Source organism: Globicephala melas, chromosome 8 (assembly GCF_963455315.2).
Source record: "Globicephala melas chromosome 8, mGloMel1.2, whole genome shotgun sequence".
NCBI classification, from domain to species: Eukaryota; Metazoa; Chordata; class Mammalia; order Artiodactyla; family Delphinidae; genus Globicephala; species Globicephala melas.
In genome coordinates, this window is record NC_083321.1 from 49,346,661 (window position 1) to 49,361,045 (window position 14,385).

Genomic DNA, 14,385 nt, shown 5'->3' on the forward strand with positions numbered 1-14,385 from the left:
TTAGGCTTAGAATTATTTTGGTATTTTCTTAAAATTGAATGTAAATATTGTCGTCTTTGTTTTAGAAAGCAAAACAACTGCAGGCTATTCTCTTTTGTAAGATGAAGAGAAATGCACAAGGTATATTAATATGTTAGTACATTTTGATTTACAAAGCACTTCAGATGCAGTATCTCCATTACATTTTGAAACAAGTCAGACAAACCCAGTGAAATGGGGGCTGGGGAGATGAATGAAAATCAATTATAGAGAAATAAAGACAGTTACATTAGCATTCAGTTACAAAGCATTACTTTGTACATTAGCATTCAGTTACAAAGCATTACTTTGTATGTAAGAATGCTAATTAGCATTAGCATTCTTACATACAAAGTTGGGTGGGAAATCCTTGAGTTCTGAGAGCCAAGACTCCAAGAGGGATCTAGCAGGTGAATGGCAGAGATGAGGTATGAACTCTGGTCTTCTGATTTTTAAGGCCAGTATCATATTTGAGTTAAACTAGAACTGTCCTTGATTTTTTTGTTTTTCAGAGATTGAAACCGACAAATCCAGCAGCCCAGAAGGCTCTCACAACACCTACGCATTATAAACTGACACCCCGCCCTGCCACCAGAGTCCGACCGAAGGCTTTACAAACAACAGGCACAGCCAAGTCACACCTCTTCGATGGGCTAGATGACGATGAACCATCCTTAGCCAATGGAGCATTCATGCCCAAGTGAGTTTCTGTTAAATTAGATGTAAAATATTAATATAAACTAAGTATAAAACTGTTTACTTAAATGTGCTACAAATGTTGTATATACATTTTTTTCTTAATGTGATAAATATAGAATATCATGAAGAAGAATAAAAATAACTCAGTCACTCCCAGAGATAATCATAGTTAACATGTTTTGGTTAACATCCTTCAAGTTTTGCCTATATCATGTTATTTGGTTTTGTTTTTGATAAGCTAGTGCTAGTGCTTACATTATTTTAAGCAGAAGACACTGTTTTCTTACAACTCAAATTGGCCAAACTAGTTAAGAAAAAATATATATACGTATACACACATTTGTTTTCATTCCTACACATATAGATATTAAATAATAAAATAACTAATTACATTGAAAATAAATTCAGGAAAGTATGTAGAAGAGTTGTTGGTAAACATTGAAAATTATACTTACAGTATGCAAACATGCCTTATTAGAGTGTTACTATATATGCATGGGGGAAAAAAACAAGAAAAATACATACCAAAGTGTCAACAGTAGTTAACTTCTGGAGATATAATTTCAGGGCATTTCATTTCTAAGTTGTTTATTTTTCTAGATGCATTGCTAAACACACACAGAGGCTTTTTTAAAATACCGAATACTTTTCTAATCAGAAAGGAAAGCTTTTTTTTTTTTTTTTTAAAGCTTTGGGGGGAAAAGTAGAAATTCATCTCTTATAGTTCTTAGTCTGTGAATGTTATAAAGTGTAAAAAATTATCACTCCTTTTTTTCTCTTAAAAGTATGTTGGACAGCTGCTTCAGAAAAGATGGAAAGTCCGATTTTATGCATTTCTTTAGAACATCACTGGATTATTTTGAAGGCAGGGACTGTGTATTATTCATGTTTATGTCCCCAGCATTTAGCAAATTGTTCGGCACAGAGTAAATAAAAAGGGCTTAGAGTCACCCTTTTTAGTCCAGTCATTAGATCAACAGCTTTCAGGGCAATTTCACCAGGTCTTAGGATCTACAAATATGATATACAAATAGAGAGAATTGGAGTGGGAAAGCACACGTTTTGCTGTTAATATGGTATCCCCTTCCTGGCTTCTACTTCTGTGGTGTTGCTCTCAACAGTCTTTACTTGATGTATTGGAAGTACACGGTTTACCTGTCACTTTTCCTTGATTTACTTTCCTGGAAATGTGGCTTCCAGGAACCCCCCACTTTTCTAGTTTTGTTCCTACCTTACTGGTTGCTCCTTCTGTCTCCCTTGCTGGTTACTCTTCTTCCTGGCCTCTTAAAACTGGAGTGCCCCTAGGCTCAGTTCTTGATCACATTATCTTTACTCACTCCCAAAGTGATTTAATTTAATTCAAGACTTTTTGATCATCTGTAGTCTAATTCTCAAACTTTTATCTCCAGCCTGGACCTCTCTCGCAAACTCCACGCTCATATCCAATGTCCAGCCCTACTCAACATCTCCACTTGCATGTCTAATAGACATTTATTTCAAAATTAACATGTCCAGAACTGAACTGATCTTCCACCTTAAAGCTGTTCCACCCAAAGCCTTTCCTGTTGCAGATAATTGCATTTCTATCACTCTAGTTGCTCAGGCCAAAAATTTTGGAATCATCATTGACTTTTTTCATACATCCCATATCTAAGCCATCAGCAAATCTTTGTTCTACCTTTAAAAGTTATCCAGAATCTGACCAATTCTTACCACCTTCACTGCTACTAATTACCTTGACCCAAGGCACCATCATCTCTTGACTGAATTATTGCAATATTCTCCTAACTGATCTTTTTGCTTTTACCCTTGTTCTTTGCATTCTGTTCAGAATAAAGCTAACAGTGATTCCTTTGAAGTTTAAGTCAGACCACGTCACTTTCTGTCCAAAACTCAATTGTGGTTCATACTTCACCCAGTAAAAGCTGAATTCCTTACAGTGGCATATGAGGCCCTGTAAGATCTGATGTTCCATTACCTCTGTAAACACATCTACTACTGTCTTCACTGTTTACTCCACCATAATCTCCTTGCTGCTGTTAGGACAAGAAAGGCATGCTATTGCCTTTGGATCTTTCCTCCAATTGTTCTCTTTGCCTAAAACACTTCTCCCCATAAATCCTAATAGCTAACTCTCTTGCTCTTTACTCAAATGTCACATTGGTGAATACTACTCTGGCCACCCTATTTTAAATTTTACCCATCTTTTCTCTTGTCAGAACTCCCCATGTTCTTTTATTTATTTATTTTTTCTGCCAGTTATGCCAGCATCATTTGTTAAACAAACTGCACCATTCCCAAGGGAATTTAAATGCTACTTTGATGTATTAGGTGATGCTCTATTCAAGTTATATGCTTGTTCGTTTGCATGTGTGTTTATTCTTTTTTTTTTAAGTTTTAAATAACTTATTGAAATATAGTTGATTACAATGTTGTGGGGGGTTTTGTTTTTTTGGCTGCGTTGGGTCTTTGTTGCTGCGCAAGGGCTTTCTCTAGTTGTGGCGAGCAGGGGCTACTCTTCGTTGCAGTGCGCGGGCTTCTCATTGCAGTGGCTTCTCTTGTTGTGGAGCACGGGCTCTAGGCATGTGGGCCTCAGTAGTTGTGACTTGCAGGCTGTAGAGCACAGACTCAGTAGTTGTGGCACACGGGCTTAGTTGCTGTGAACAAGACACATTCCTCTGTCACAAACTATGGGGGAAGAGAGATGTTGACAAAATAATCACAAGTGAGACAAGTGACAGAAGTAGAGATTGCCACTGTACGAGAGACTAACAGAATGATGAAGGAAAGCTTCTCTGAGGATGTGTTGTTTAAACTGAAGAGGGATAGGGAGGACTGTCAGGCAGAGGGAGTATTTTGTTATGTTTCTGGTTTTAAATACACATATATTTTTTCAAGCGGATATAATTTTATTTTCCAGTTTTTTTTTTCAATGTTTGTTTCAAACATGACTTGACCGAATGGTATTCTGTCTTGTATTTATCAAGATAGTCTCTCCCCCCACCGCTCCATTTATAGAAAATACTGGAAAGTGCAAGTTGTTGCCTGGGCATGAGGGAGAGGTCTTGGAGGGATAGAAAGGAGAGATTACAAGGTGTATGAGGAGACTTCTGGGTATTTATGGCTGTGTTGTTTTTCTTGATTGTGATGATGGTTTCACTGGCGTATACACATTTCAAAACTTATACACATGTCAAAACTTAATATGTGCTGTTTACTGTATGTCAGTTCTGAACTAATAAGTAAATGTAGCAAGGTTGTGGGAAACAAGTTCAATACAAGTTCAAACAAGTAACTCTTATTCCTATATCGCTATATTCCTATAAGCCAAGTGAGGGCAGTGACGTAAATATGGCGAAATATACATGAATCTGTCACTTGTTTTTACTTATGAAATATTTCATTGTTGAAATAAATCTGGTGTTCAAAGTCACATAGTTTTGCTTCACAAATTGTGCGACACTTTTCTGTTCTTTGGCTTCTTGTGTCTGTTCTTTGTACCTGTCTCACCTTGATATTTCTGATTCCAGTCCTCTTCACATTTGCCTGACACTGTTTTTATGTTTCATATTTAGTTCCTTGTTTTTTACTTGTACGTTCTTCATGTGAAACATTTAATTAAGCCATCTTCTCTCCTGCCCCCCACCCCACCCCTGTTGCTGTGTTTCCATCCATTACAGCTAATATTTTCTGTGATCACTAGGTTGTTCGCTCTTTGGCCAGAAGGGACCCTTTTATGTTGGCTCCTAAGTCCTTTCCATAGACCCTGATAGTGTTTGGTAACTTACTTTCTTTTTTTTTTTTAACTTTTTTTTCTAATTAATTAATTTATTTATTTATTTTCGGCTGTGTTGGGTCTTCGTTTCTGTGCGAGGGCTTTTTCTCTAGTTGCAGCAAGCGGGGGCCACTCTTCATCGCAGTGCGCGGGCCTCTTACTACCGCGGCCTCTCTTGTTGTGGAGCACAGGCTCCAGACGCGCAGGCTCAGTAGTTGTGGCGCACGGGCCTGGTTGCTCCGCGGCATGTGGGATCCTCCCGGACCAGGGCTCGAACCCGCGTCCCCTGCACTGGCAGGCAGATTCTCAACCACTGTGCCACCAGGGAAGCCCAACTTACTTTCTTGTAGCGTTCACCATGTAAAATTTTGTCCAGGACTTTTTTTGCCTTCTGTGTTCCTGATTTAGATTGGCTTGGATGTTCCTGTCTTATAATTTCCTTACCCAGTTTTGGTATAAAAATTAGGCTGACCTCACAAATTGTATCATTTCCTCTATTCTCTGGAAGACTTTGGGTAAGATAGGCCTTTCCCCACCCCCCCTTCCATTAGATGTTGGATACTAGTGAAGATACGAGTCTGAAGTATTATTTGTAGTAAGGTGTTTTGTTTTAATTATTGACTTTAAAGTTATAGGACATCAGCTTTTTCATTTTTTTGAGTCACTTTTGACAAGTTATGTTCTTATAATATTCATTTCAGCTCATTAAAATTCCAAACTTACTGGCATAAAGTTGTTTAAAAATATCCTTACTGGCTTTTTCATTTTAGTAGAATCTGTGGGGATGTCTGTGTTTTCATTCCTGACATGTAGGTATTTTGTGCCTTCTCATTTTAGCAATGTGGTCAGGGATCTACCAGTTTTATTGACCACTTCAAAGAACTAACTTCTGGCATTATTGATGCTCTTGAGTCTAATTCCTCTTTCATTAATTTTTAATTTTATTTATCATATTTTCACTAATATTTATTTTTAGTCCATTCCCCCCTCTTTTAAAAAAAAATTATTTTATTTTTGACTGCATTGGTTCTTTGTTGCCTGCACGCGGGCTTTTCTCTAGTTGTGGCAAGCGGGGGCTACTCTTCGTTGCACTGCACAGGCTTCTCATTGCGGTGGCTTCTCTTGTTGTGGAGCATGGGCTCTGGGTGTGCGGGCTCAGTAGTTGTGGCTCGCAGGCTCTAGAGCTCAGGCTCAGTAGTTGTGGTGCACAGGCTTAGTTGCTCCACAGCATGTAGGATCTTCACGGACCGGGGCTCGAACCCATGTCCCCTGCATTGGCAGGCGGATTCTTAACCACTGTGCCACCAGGGAGGTCCATTCCCCCCCTCCTTTTATGGTATTTAATTTTCTGTCCTTTGTCTAAATGGATGCTTAGCTTTTATTTTCAGCTTTCCTTCTTTTCAAATATTAATTATGCATCTAGAGATGTAAATTTCCCTTTTAGTTCAGCTCTATTTGTACTCTACAAGTTTTGATATGGAGTACTCTTAATGTTCAAAAAATAATTATATGATAAATGCTTTCTGATTTTCATAGGGTTTTTTGAGCCTTGGGTTATTCAAGAATATAAATTCCTAACATGGAGATTTTTAAGTTATCTCTTTGTTACTGATTTCTAGCTTATGTGCAAAAGAAAAGAGTACTTCAGGTGATTTCAGTTCTTTGAAACTTGTGGCTTGGTTTAATAGTCCAACATGTGGTTAGTTTTCATAAACATTCCATGTGTATTTGAAAAGAATATATATTCCATAATTGTTGGGTATGGGGATATTAAATTAAACTAAGCTTGCTAATCATTTAAGTCTTCTACATACATAGTGATTTATTTGGTTTGGATATTTCAGTTACTTTATTTCCTTAACCTCCAAATCACAAAAACGTATATAAACACATCTTCAGTTTTCCTAAATTTATCTATTTTAATATTTAACAGCTTTTACAAATGTGTGCGTGAATGACTTGTGTTTTTTTTACTTACTAATTTTTATTGTGGTAAAATATACATGAAAATGGTTAAAATGGTAAAATTTATGTTACGTACAATTACAATTCAGTGGTGTTAAGTATATTTACAATATTGTGTAACTATCACCACCAGTATCTCCAGAACTTCATCATCCCAAACAGAAACTCTGTACCTGCCATGCGATAATTCCCTATTTTCTTCTTCCCACAGAAGAAGAAACCTGTTAACCTCTTAACCTTTATATTACCTTCTGTCTGTAAGAATTTGCCTATTTTAGATAACTAATATACAGAGAATCATACAGAATTTATTCTTTCTTTCATGTCTGGATTATTTTACTTGGCATAATGTTTTATTTTATTTGTTTAAATTTTATTGGAGTATAGTTGCTTTACAATGTTGTGTAGTTTCTGCTGTACAGCAAAATGAATCAGCCATACATATACACATATCCCCTCCCTTTTGGACTTCCTTCCCATTCATGTCAGCACAGTGCATTAAGTAGAGTTCCCTGTGCTATACAGTATGTTCTCATTAGTTGGCATAATGTTTTAGAGGTTCATTAAGTTGTAGCATGTATCAGAACTTCATTTCTTTTTTTTTTTTTTTTTTGGCGGTATGTGGGCCTCTCACTGTTGTGGCCTCTCCCGTTGTAGAGCGCAGGCTCAGTGGCCATGGCTCATGGTCCTAGCCACTCCGCGGCATGTGGGATCTTCCCAGACTGGGGCATGAACCCGTGTCCCCTGCATCGGCAGGCGGACTCTCAACCACTGCGCCACCAGGGAAGCCCAGAACTTCATTTCTTTTTAAGGCTGAATAATATTCCACTGTATGGTTAACCCACATTTTGTTTATCCATTCCATCTATTGATGGACTTTTGGGTTGTTTCCACCTTTCAGCTGTGTGAATACTGCTGCTATAAATGTTGGTGTACAAGTATCAGAGTCCCAGTTTCAATTCCTTTGAGTATATATCCAGGACTTGAATAGTTTGGTCATACATTGATTCTATACTTAACCTTTTAAAGAACTGGCAAACTGTTCGGGCTACCTGAAAAACAATTCAGAGTAATGATAGTAAAGATGATCCAAAACCTTGGAAATAGAATGGAGAAAATACAAGAAACGTTTAACAAGGACCTAGATGACCTGAAGAGCAAACAAACAATGATGAACAACACAATAAAAGAAATTAAAAATTCTCTAGAAGGAATCAATAGCAGAATAAATGAGGCAGAAGAACGGATAAATGACCTGGAAGATAAAGTAGTGGAAATAACTACCTCAGAGCAAAATAAAGAAAAACAAATGAGAAGAATTGAGGACAGTCTCAGAGACCTCCGGGACAACATTAAACACACCAACGTTCAAATTATAGGGGTCCCAGAAGAGGAAGAGAAAAAGAAAGGGACTGAGAAAATATTTGAAGAGATTATATTTGAAAACTTCCCTAATATGGGAAAGGAAATAGTTAATCAAGTCCAGGAAGCACAGAGTCCCATACAGGATAAATCCAAGGAGAAAGATGCTTAGACACATATTCATCAAACTATCAAAAATTAAATACAAAGAAAACATACTAAAAGCAGCAAGGGAAAAACAACAAATAACATATAAGGGAATCCGTGTCAGGTTAACATAGTAATCAAATTGGCAAAAATTAAAGACAAAGAAAATTTATTGAAAGCAGCAAGGGAAAAACGACAAATAACATACAAGGGAACTCCCATAAGGTTAACAGCTGATTTGTCAGCAGAAACTCTACAAGCCAGAAGGGAGTGGCATGATATACTTAAAGTGATGAAAGGGAAAAACCTACAACCAAGAATACCCAGCAAGGATCTCATTCAGACTTGACGGAGAAATTAAAACCTTTACAGACAAGCAAAAGCTAAGAGAATTCAGCACCACCAAATCAACTTTACAACAAATGCTAAAGGAACTTCTCTAGGCAGGAAACAGAAGAGAAGGAAAAGACCTACAATAACAAACCCAAAACAATTAAGAAAATGGTAATAGGAACATACATGTCGATAACTACCTTAAATGTAAATAGATTAAATACTCCAACCAAAAGGCATAGATTGGCTGAATGGATACAAAGACAAGCCGTGTATATATGCTGTCTACAAGAGACCCACTTCAGACCTAGGGACACATACAGACTGAAAGTGAGGGGATGGAAAAAGATATTCCATACAAATGGAAATCAAAAGAAAGCTGGAGTAGCAATTCTCATGTCAGACAACATAGTCTTTAAAATAAACACTATTACAAGAGACAAAGAAGGACACTACATAATGATCAAGGGATCGATCCAAGAAGAAGATATAACATTTGTAAATATTTATGCACCCAACATAGAAGCACCTCAATACATAAGGCAAATGCTTACAGCCATAAAAGGGGAAATCAACAGTAACACAATCATAGTAGGGGACTAACACCCCACTTTCACCAATGGACAGATCATACAAAATGAAAATAAATAAGGAAGCACAAGCTTTAAATGATACATTAAACAAGATGGACTTAATTGATATAGGACATTCCATCCAAAAATAACAGAATATACTTTCTTCTCAAGTGCTCATGGAACATTCTCCAGGATAGATCATATCTTGGGTCACAAATCAAGCCTTGGTAAATTTAAGAAAATTGAAATTGTATCAAGTATCTTTTCCAACCACAACACTATGAGACTACATATCAATTACAGAAAGAAATCTGTAAAAAGAAATACAAACACATGGAGGCTAAACAGTACACTACTAAATAACCAAGAGATCACTGAAGAAATCAAAGAGGAAATCAAAAAATACCTAGAAACAAATGACAATGAAGAAAACACAACGACCCAAAACCTATGGGATGCAGCAAAAGCAGTTCTTAAGACGGAAGTTTATAGCAATACATTCCTGCCTCAAGAAACAAGAAACATCTCAAATAAACAATCCTGCCTCAAGAAACATCTCAAATAAACAACAGAACGTTATACCTAAAGCAATTAGAGAAAGAAGGACAAAAAAAACCCCAAAGTTAGCTGAAGGAAAGAAATCATAAATATCAGATCAGAAATAAATGAAAAAGAAATGAAGGAAATGATAGCAAAGATTAGCAAAACTAAAAGCTGGTTCTTTGAGAAGATAAACAAAATTGATAAACCATTAGCCAGACTCATCAAGAAAAAAAGGGAGAAGACTCAAATCAGTAGAATTAGAAATGAAAAAGGAGAAGTAACAACTAACTGCAGAAATACAAAGGATCATGAGAGATTACTACAAGCAATTATATGCCAATAAAATGGACAACCTGGCAGAAATGGACAAATTCTTAGAAAAGCACAACCTTCCGAGTCTGAACCAGGAAGAGAGAGAAAATTTAAACAGACCAATGACAAGCACTGAAATTGAGACTGTGATTAAAAATCTTCCAACAAACAAAAGCCCAGGACCAGATGGCTTCACAGACGAATTCCAGCAAACATTTAGAGAAGAGCTAACACCTGTCCTTCTCAAACTCTTCAGATGGTGAAAGATGATGTAAAATCTGAAAGAGAAATTAAGGAAACATTCCCATTTACCACTGCCACAAAAAGAATAAAATACCTAGGAATAAACCTACCTAAGGAGACAAAAGACTTGTATGTATGCAGAAAACTAGAAGACACTGATAAAAGAAATTAAAGATGTTACAAACATGTGGAGAGATATACCATGTTCTTGGATTGGAAGAATCAACATTGTGAAAATGACTATGCTACCCAAAGCATCTACAGATTCAATGCAATCCCTATCAAACTACCAATGGCATTTTTCACAGAACTAGAACAAAAAATTTCACAATTTGTATGGAAACACAAAAGACCCCGAAGAGCCAAAGCAGTCTTGAGAAAGAAAAATGGAGCTGGAGGAATCAGGCTCCTGGACTTCAGACTATACTACAAAGCTACAGTCATCAAGACAGTATGATACTGGCACAAAAACAGACATATAGATCAATGGAACAGGATAGAAAGCCCAGAGATAAACCCACCCACATATAGTCACCTTGTTTTTGATAAAGGAGGCACGAATATACAGTGGAGAAGAGACAGCGTCTTCAATAAGTGGTGCTGGGAAAACTGGACAGCTACATGTAAAAGAATGAAATTAGAACAGTCCCTAACACCATACACAAAAATAAACTCAAAATGGATTAAAGACCTAAATGTAAGGCCAGGCACTATAAAACTCTTAGAGGAAAACATAGGAAGAACACTCTTTGACACAAATCACAGCAAGATCCTTTTTGGCCCACCTTCTAGAGAAATGGAAATAAAAACAAAAACAGATGGGATCTAATGAAACTTAAAAGCTCTTGCACAGCAAAGGAAGCCATAAACAAGACGAAAAGACAACCCTCAGAATGGGAGAAAATATTTGCAAACAAAGCAACTGACAAAGGATTAATGTCTAAAATTTACAAGCAGCTCATGCAGCTCAATATCCAGAAAACAAACAACCCAATCCAGAAATAGGCAGAAGACCTAAATAGACATTTTTCCAAAGAAGATATACAGATTGGCAACAAACACATGAAAGGATGGTCAGCATCACGAATCATTAGAGAAATGCAAATCAAAACTACAATGAGGTGTCACCTCACACCAGTCAGAATGGCCATCATCAAAAAAATCTACAAAAAACACTGGAGAGGGTGTGGAGAAAAGGGAACCTTCTTACACTGTTGGTAGGAATGTAAATTGATACAGCCACTATGGAGAACAGTATGGAGGTTCCTTAAAAAACTAAAAATAGAACTACCATATGACCCGGCAATCCTACTACTGGGCATATACCCTGAGAAAACCATAATTCAAAGAGTCATGTACCACAGTGTTCATTGCAGCTCTGTTTACAAGAGCCAGGACATGGAAGCAACCTAAGTGTCCATTGACAGATGAATGGATAAAGAAGATGTGTCACATATATACAATGGACTATTACTCAGCCATAAAAAGAAACGAAATTGAGTTATTTGTAGTGAGGTGGATGCACCTAGAGTCTGTCATACAGAGTGAAGTAAGTCAGAAAGAGAAAAACAAATACCGTATACTAACACATAAATATGGAATCTAAAAAAAAGAAAAAATTGGTTCTGAAGAACCTAGGCGCAGGACAAGAATAAAGACGCAGACATAGAGAATGGACTTGAGGACACGGGGAGGGGGAAGGGTAAGCTGGGATGAAGTGAGAGAGTGGCATGGACATATATACACTACCATATGTAATATCGGTAGCTAGTGGGAAACAGCCGCATAGCACAGGGAGATCAGCTCCATGCTTTGTGACCACCTAGAGTGGTGGGATAGGGAGGGTGGGAGGGAGTCGCAAGAGGGAGGAGGTGTGGGGATATATGTATATGTATGGCTGATTCACTTTGTTATAAAGCAGAAACTAACACCATTGTAGAGCAATTATACTCCACTAAAGATGTTAAAAAATAAAGGAAAAAAGAAAGAAAGAACTGCCAAACTGTTTTCCATAGCCGCTGCACCATTTTACATTCCCACCAGCAGTGCACAATGTTTTAATTTTCTCCATATCCTTGTCAGCTCTTGTTATTTTCTGGTATGTCTGTCTGTTTATAATAGCCATTGTAGTGGGGGTGAAGTGGTACCTCATGCTTGTAATTTGCATTCCCTTTATGATGTTGTGTGTCTTATGTGCTTATTAGCCATTTATCTTCTTTGAAGAAAACTGGCAGTAACTGGAATTCAAGGATGATGATATTGACCTTCAGAGTTTTTTTTTTCTTTTTTTATGACAGTGCTTATGAGATGAGTCATAGCTGAACTTAGGACCATGTGCTTTTTACTTTTAGTTCTTTCTTAACTCCAGGGGTAGAGACTTTTCAGGTCCCAACACAAAACAAGTGGCATTTACTAGTGACCCACCCCCTTGGTGGCTCTAGACTCATCTCTGCCTCCCTGGTCCCACAAGACTTGTCAAGTTCACCATCAGCCTCTCAGCCTTCCCTTTGGATCCGAAAAGTCTCCAGGAGAAAAGCAACCCAAAATATCGGACAGCTCCCCGTACCACTGTCCCCCCAGGTTGCTGGTACAGTCATTTTTTACTATCTTGTTGGCTCTTAATGCCTAGAAAGAGCTCTGAGTTTTCTGGTAATCCTTCCTAGGAGAATTAGTCTGCATTACCTAGTCTACCATTAATAGGAGAGCAACTTTTATTTTTCATGGAAATAATAATTTTTTATTGTCAAGTGCCTATTTCATTGGCTTACTTAATACTTATTTAATAACATCATGACTATAGGGAGTATAAATAGCATACATAGGTAAGGAACAAACACTAGATGTTTGTTACTATATAACCCAGTTGTTGAGACTAGAATAAATTAGAGAGTGGCCTAACTACTTAATGGTTGGTTTTGGGCGGCGGTCGGGGCGGGGGGTGGGGAGGCGGGTTGGTTGGTGGGGTTTTTTTTGTTTTGCTTTGTTTTTGTTTTTTTGGCTGTACCGCACACCATATAGGATCTTAGTTCCCCAACCAGGGATCAAACCACGCAGTGGAAACGTGCAGTCCTAACCACTGGACCTCCAGGGAATTCCCAGTGGTTGGTTTTTCTAAAAGAGGGAATGGAGTGCATTAGGTAATCCAGTGACTTTTTAAGTGGAGGTTGATTAAGATCTCTTGTATTGTTTTTCTACTTAAAGCTGGTATGCTGTAGAGGTTGTTGCCTTAATTAAACCTATTGTACACAAACGAACTTTTTAGGTATTCATGGTCATTTCCATCATTGGATATCAGGGGATTTTACTCCTCTTTCTTGTCTTTTTTTTTAAAGAAACCTTTCTCATTTAATCAACAAACATCTATCCTATTTTCCTTCAAGGCAGCGTGCCAGGTTCTATGCAGGAGCAGTCATAAATCCTGACTGCCAAAAAAGAAAAAGTATTTAACGAGAGAAAAGACATGTCGAGAAGTAATTGAAATATATGACAGTGTGATGAGTAAACTAGTGTCTGAACAAAATGCTCAGGGAGTTCAGAAAGGGAAGAGTATTTTCTGGGGGATTTCCTACTTGATTTTGATGTGCTTAGCTTATTCTTCCAAACACCTGAGTGTAATATATTTGAGACCTTGTGTTCTGGTTATGTATTTATGGGATAAGTTGGTGAATTGAACTTGTTAGGTCAATTTTAGATATATATGAATTGAATAAGAGTGTTCCTTTCCACTTAAGGTTTTAAGATGGTCTTTGATGTAATTATGTGTGCCTGAGTTCTTTCTTTTTTTTCTTTTGGTCTCTTTATAGGAAGAGCATTAAGAAGTTGGTTTTGAAAAACCTTAACAATAGCAATCTCTTCTCTCCTGTTAATCGTGATTCAGAAGATCTAGCTTCACCATCTGATTATCCAGAAAATGGAGAGAGGTAAACTGAATTCTCATTTGGGTTACTTCTGGTAGAGGGCCTTGTGCTCATTTAGAAAAGATTCTGAGCTTAGAATTTATTCATTCTATGAAATTGTATGAAGTTAGAAGTATTGGGTTGGCCAAAAAGTTCGTTCGGATTTTTCCATAACATCTTACGGAAAAGTCCAAACGAACTTTTTGGCCAACCCAATATTACAGCATATCAGCATCTAGAAGTTATGTTGTGTTGTTACTTCTTGAGTACTTTAGACCATAAAATTATTTTTCTGATTCATTTCTGCAAAACTATTTTGGTATCCATGTATGTCATTTTGGATGGGGTTGTTAAAGTGATACACAGTCACTGTAACCAAACCAAAAAAATAAAAAAGTATAGAAATATATAAAGGAGGAAGTACAAGTATATACACTAATTCTTAAGAGTTCAGTATATATTCTTACAGTTTAAAAATTTATTTATAAATATATTCTTATATATTGTAGAGTTTATG

General features: G+C 37.1%; 1 protein-coding gene across 6 annotated transcripts in view; it reads left to right on the forward strand.

The window, feature by feature from the left end:
* Window positions 1–14,385, forward strand: part of NUP98 (nucleoporin 98 and 96 precursor) — a 99,251-nt gene that overhangs the window by 48,488 nt on the left and 36,378 nt on the right. For all 6 annotated transcript variants that reach the window (XM_030831155.2, XM_060303607.1, XM_030831154.2 and 3 more), the window contains 2 exons: window positions 531–718; window positions 13,776–13,892. In XM_030831155.2, coding sequence (XP_030687015.1) covers window positions 531–718; window positions 13,776–13,892 — 305 coding nt within the window. The remainder of the gene's footprint in view (window positions 1–530; window positions 719–13,775; window positions 13,893–14,385) is intronic.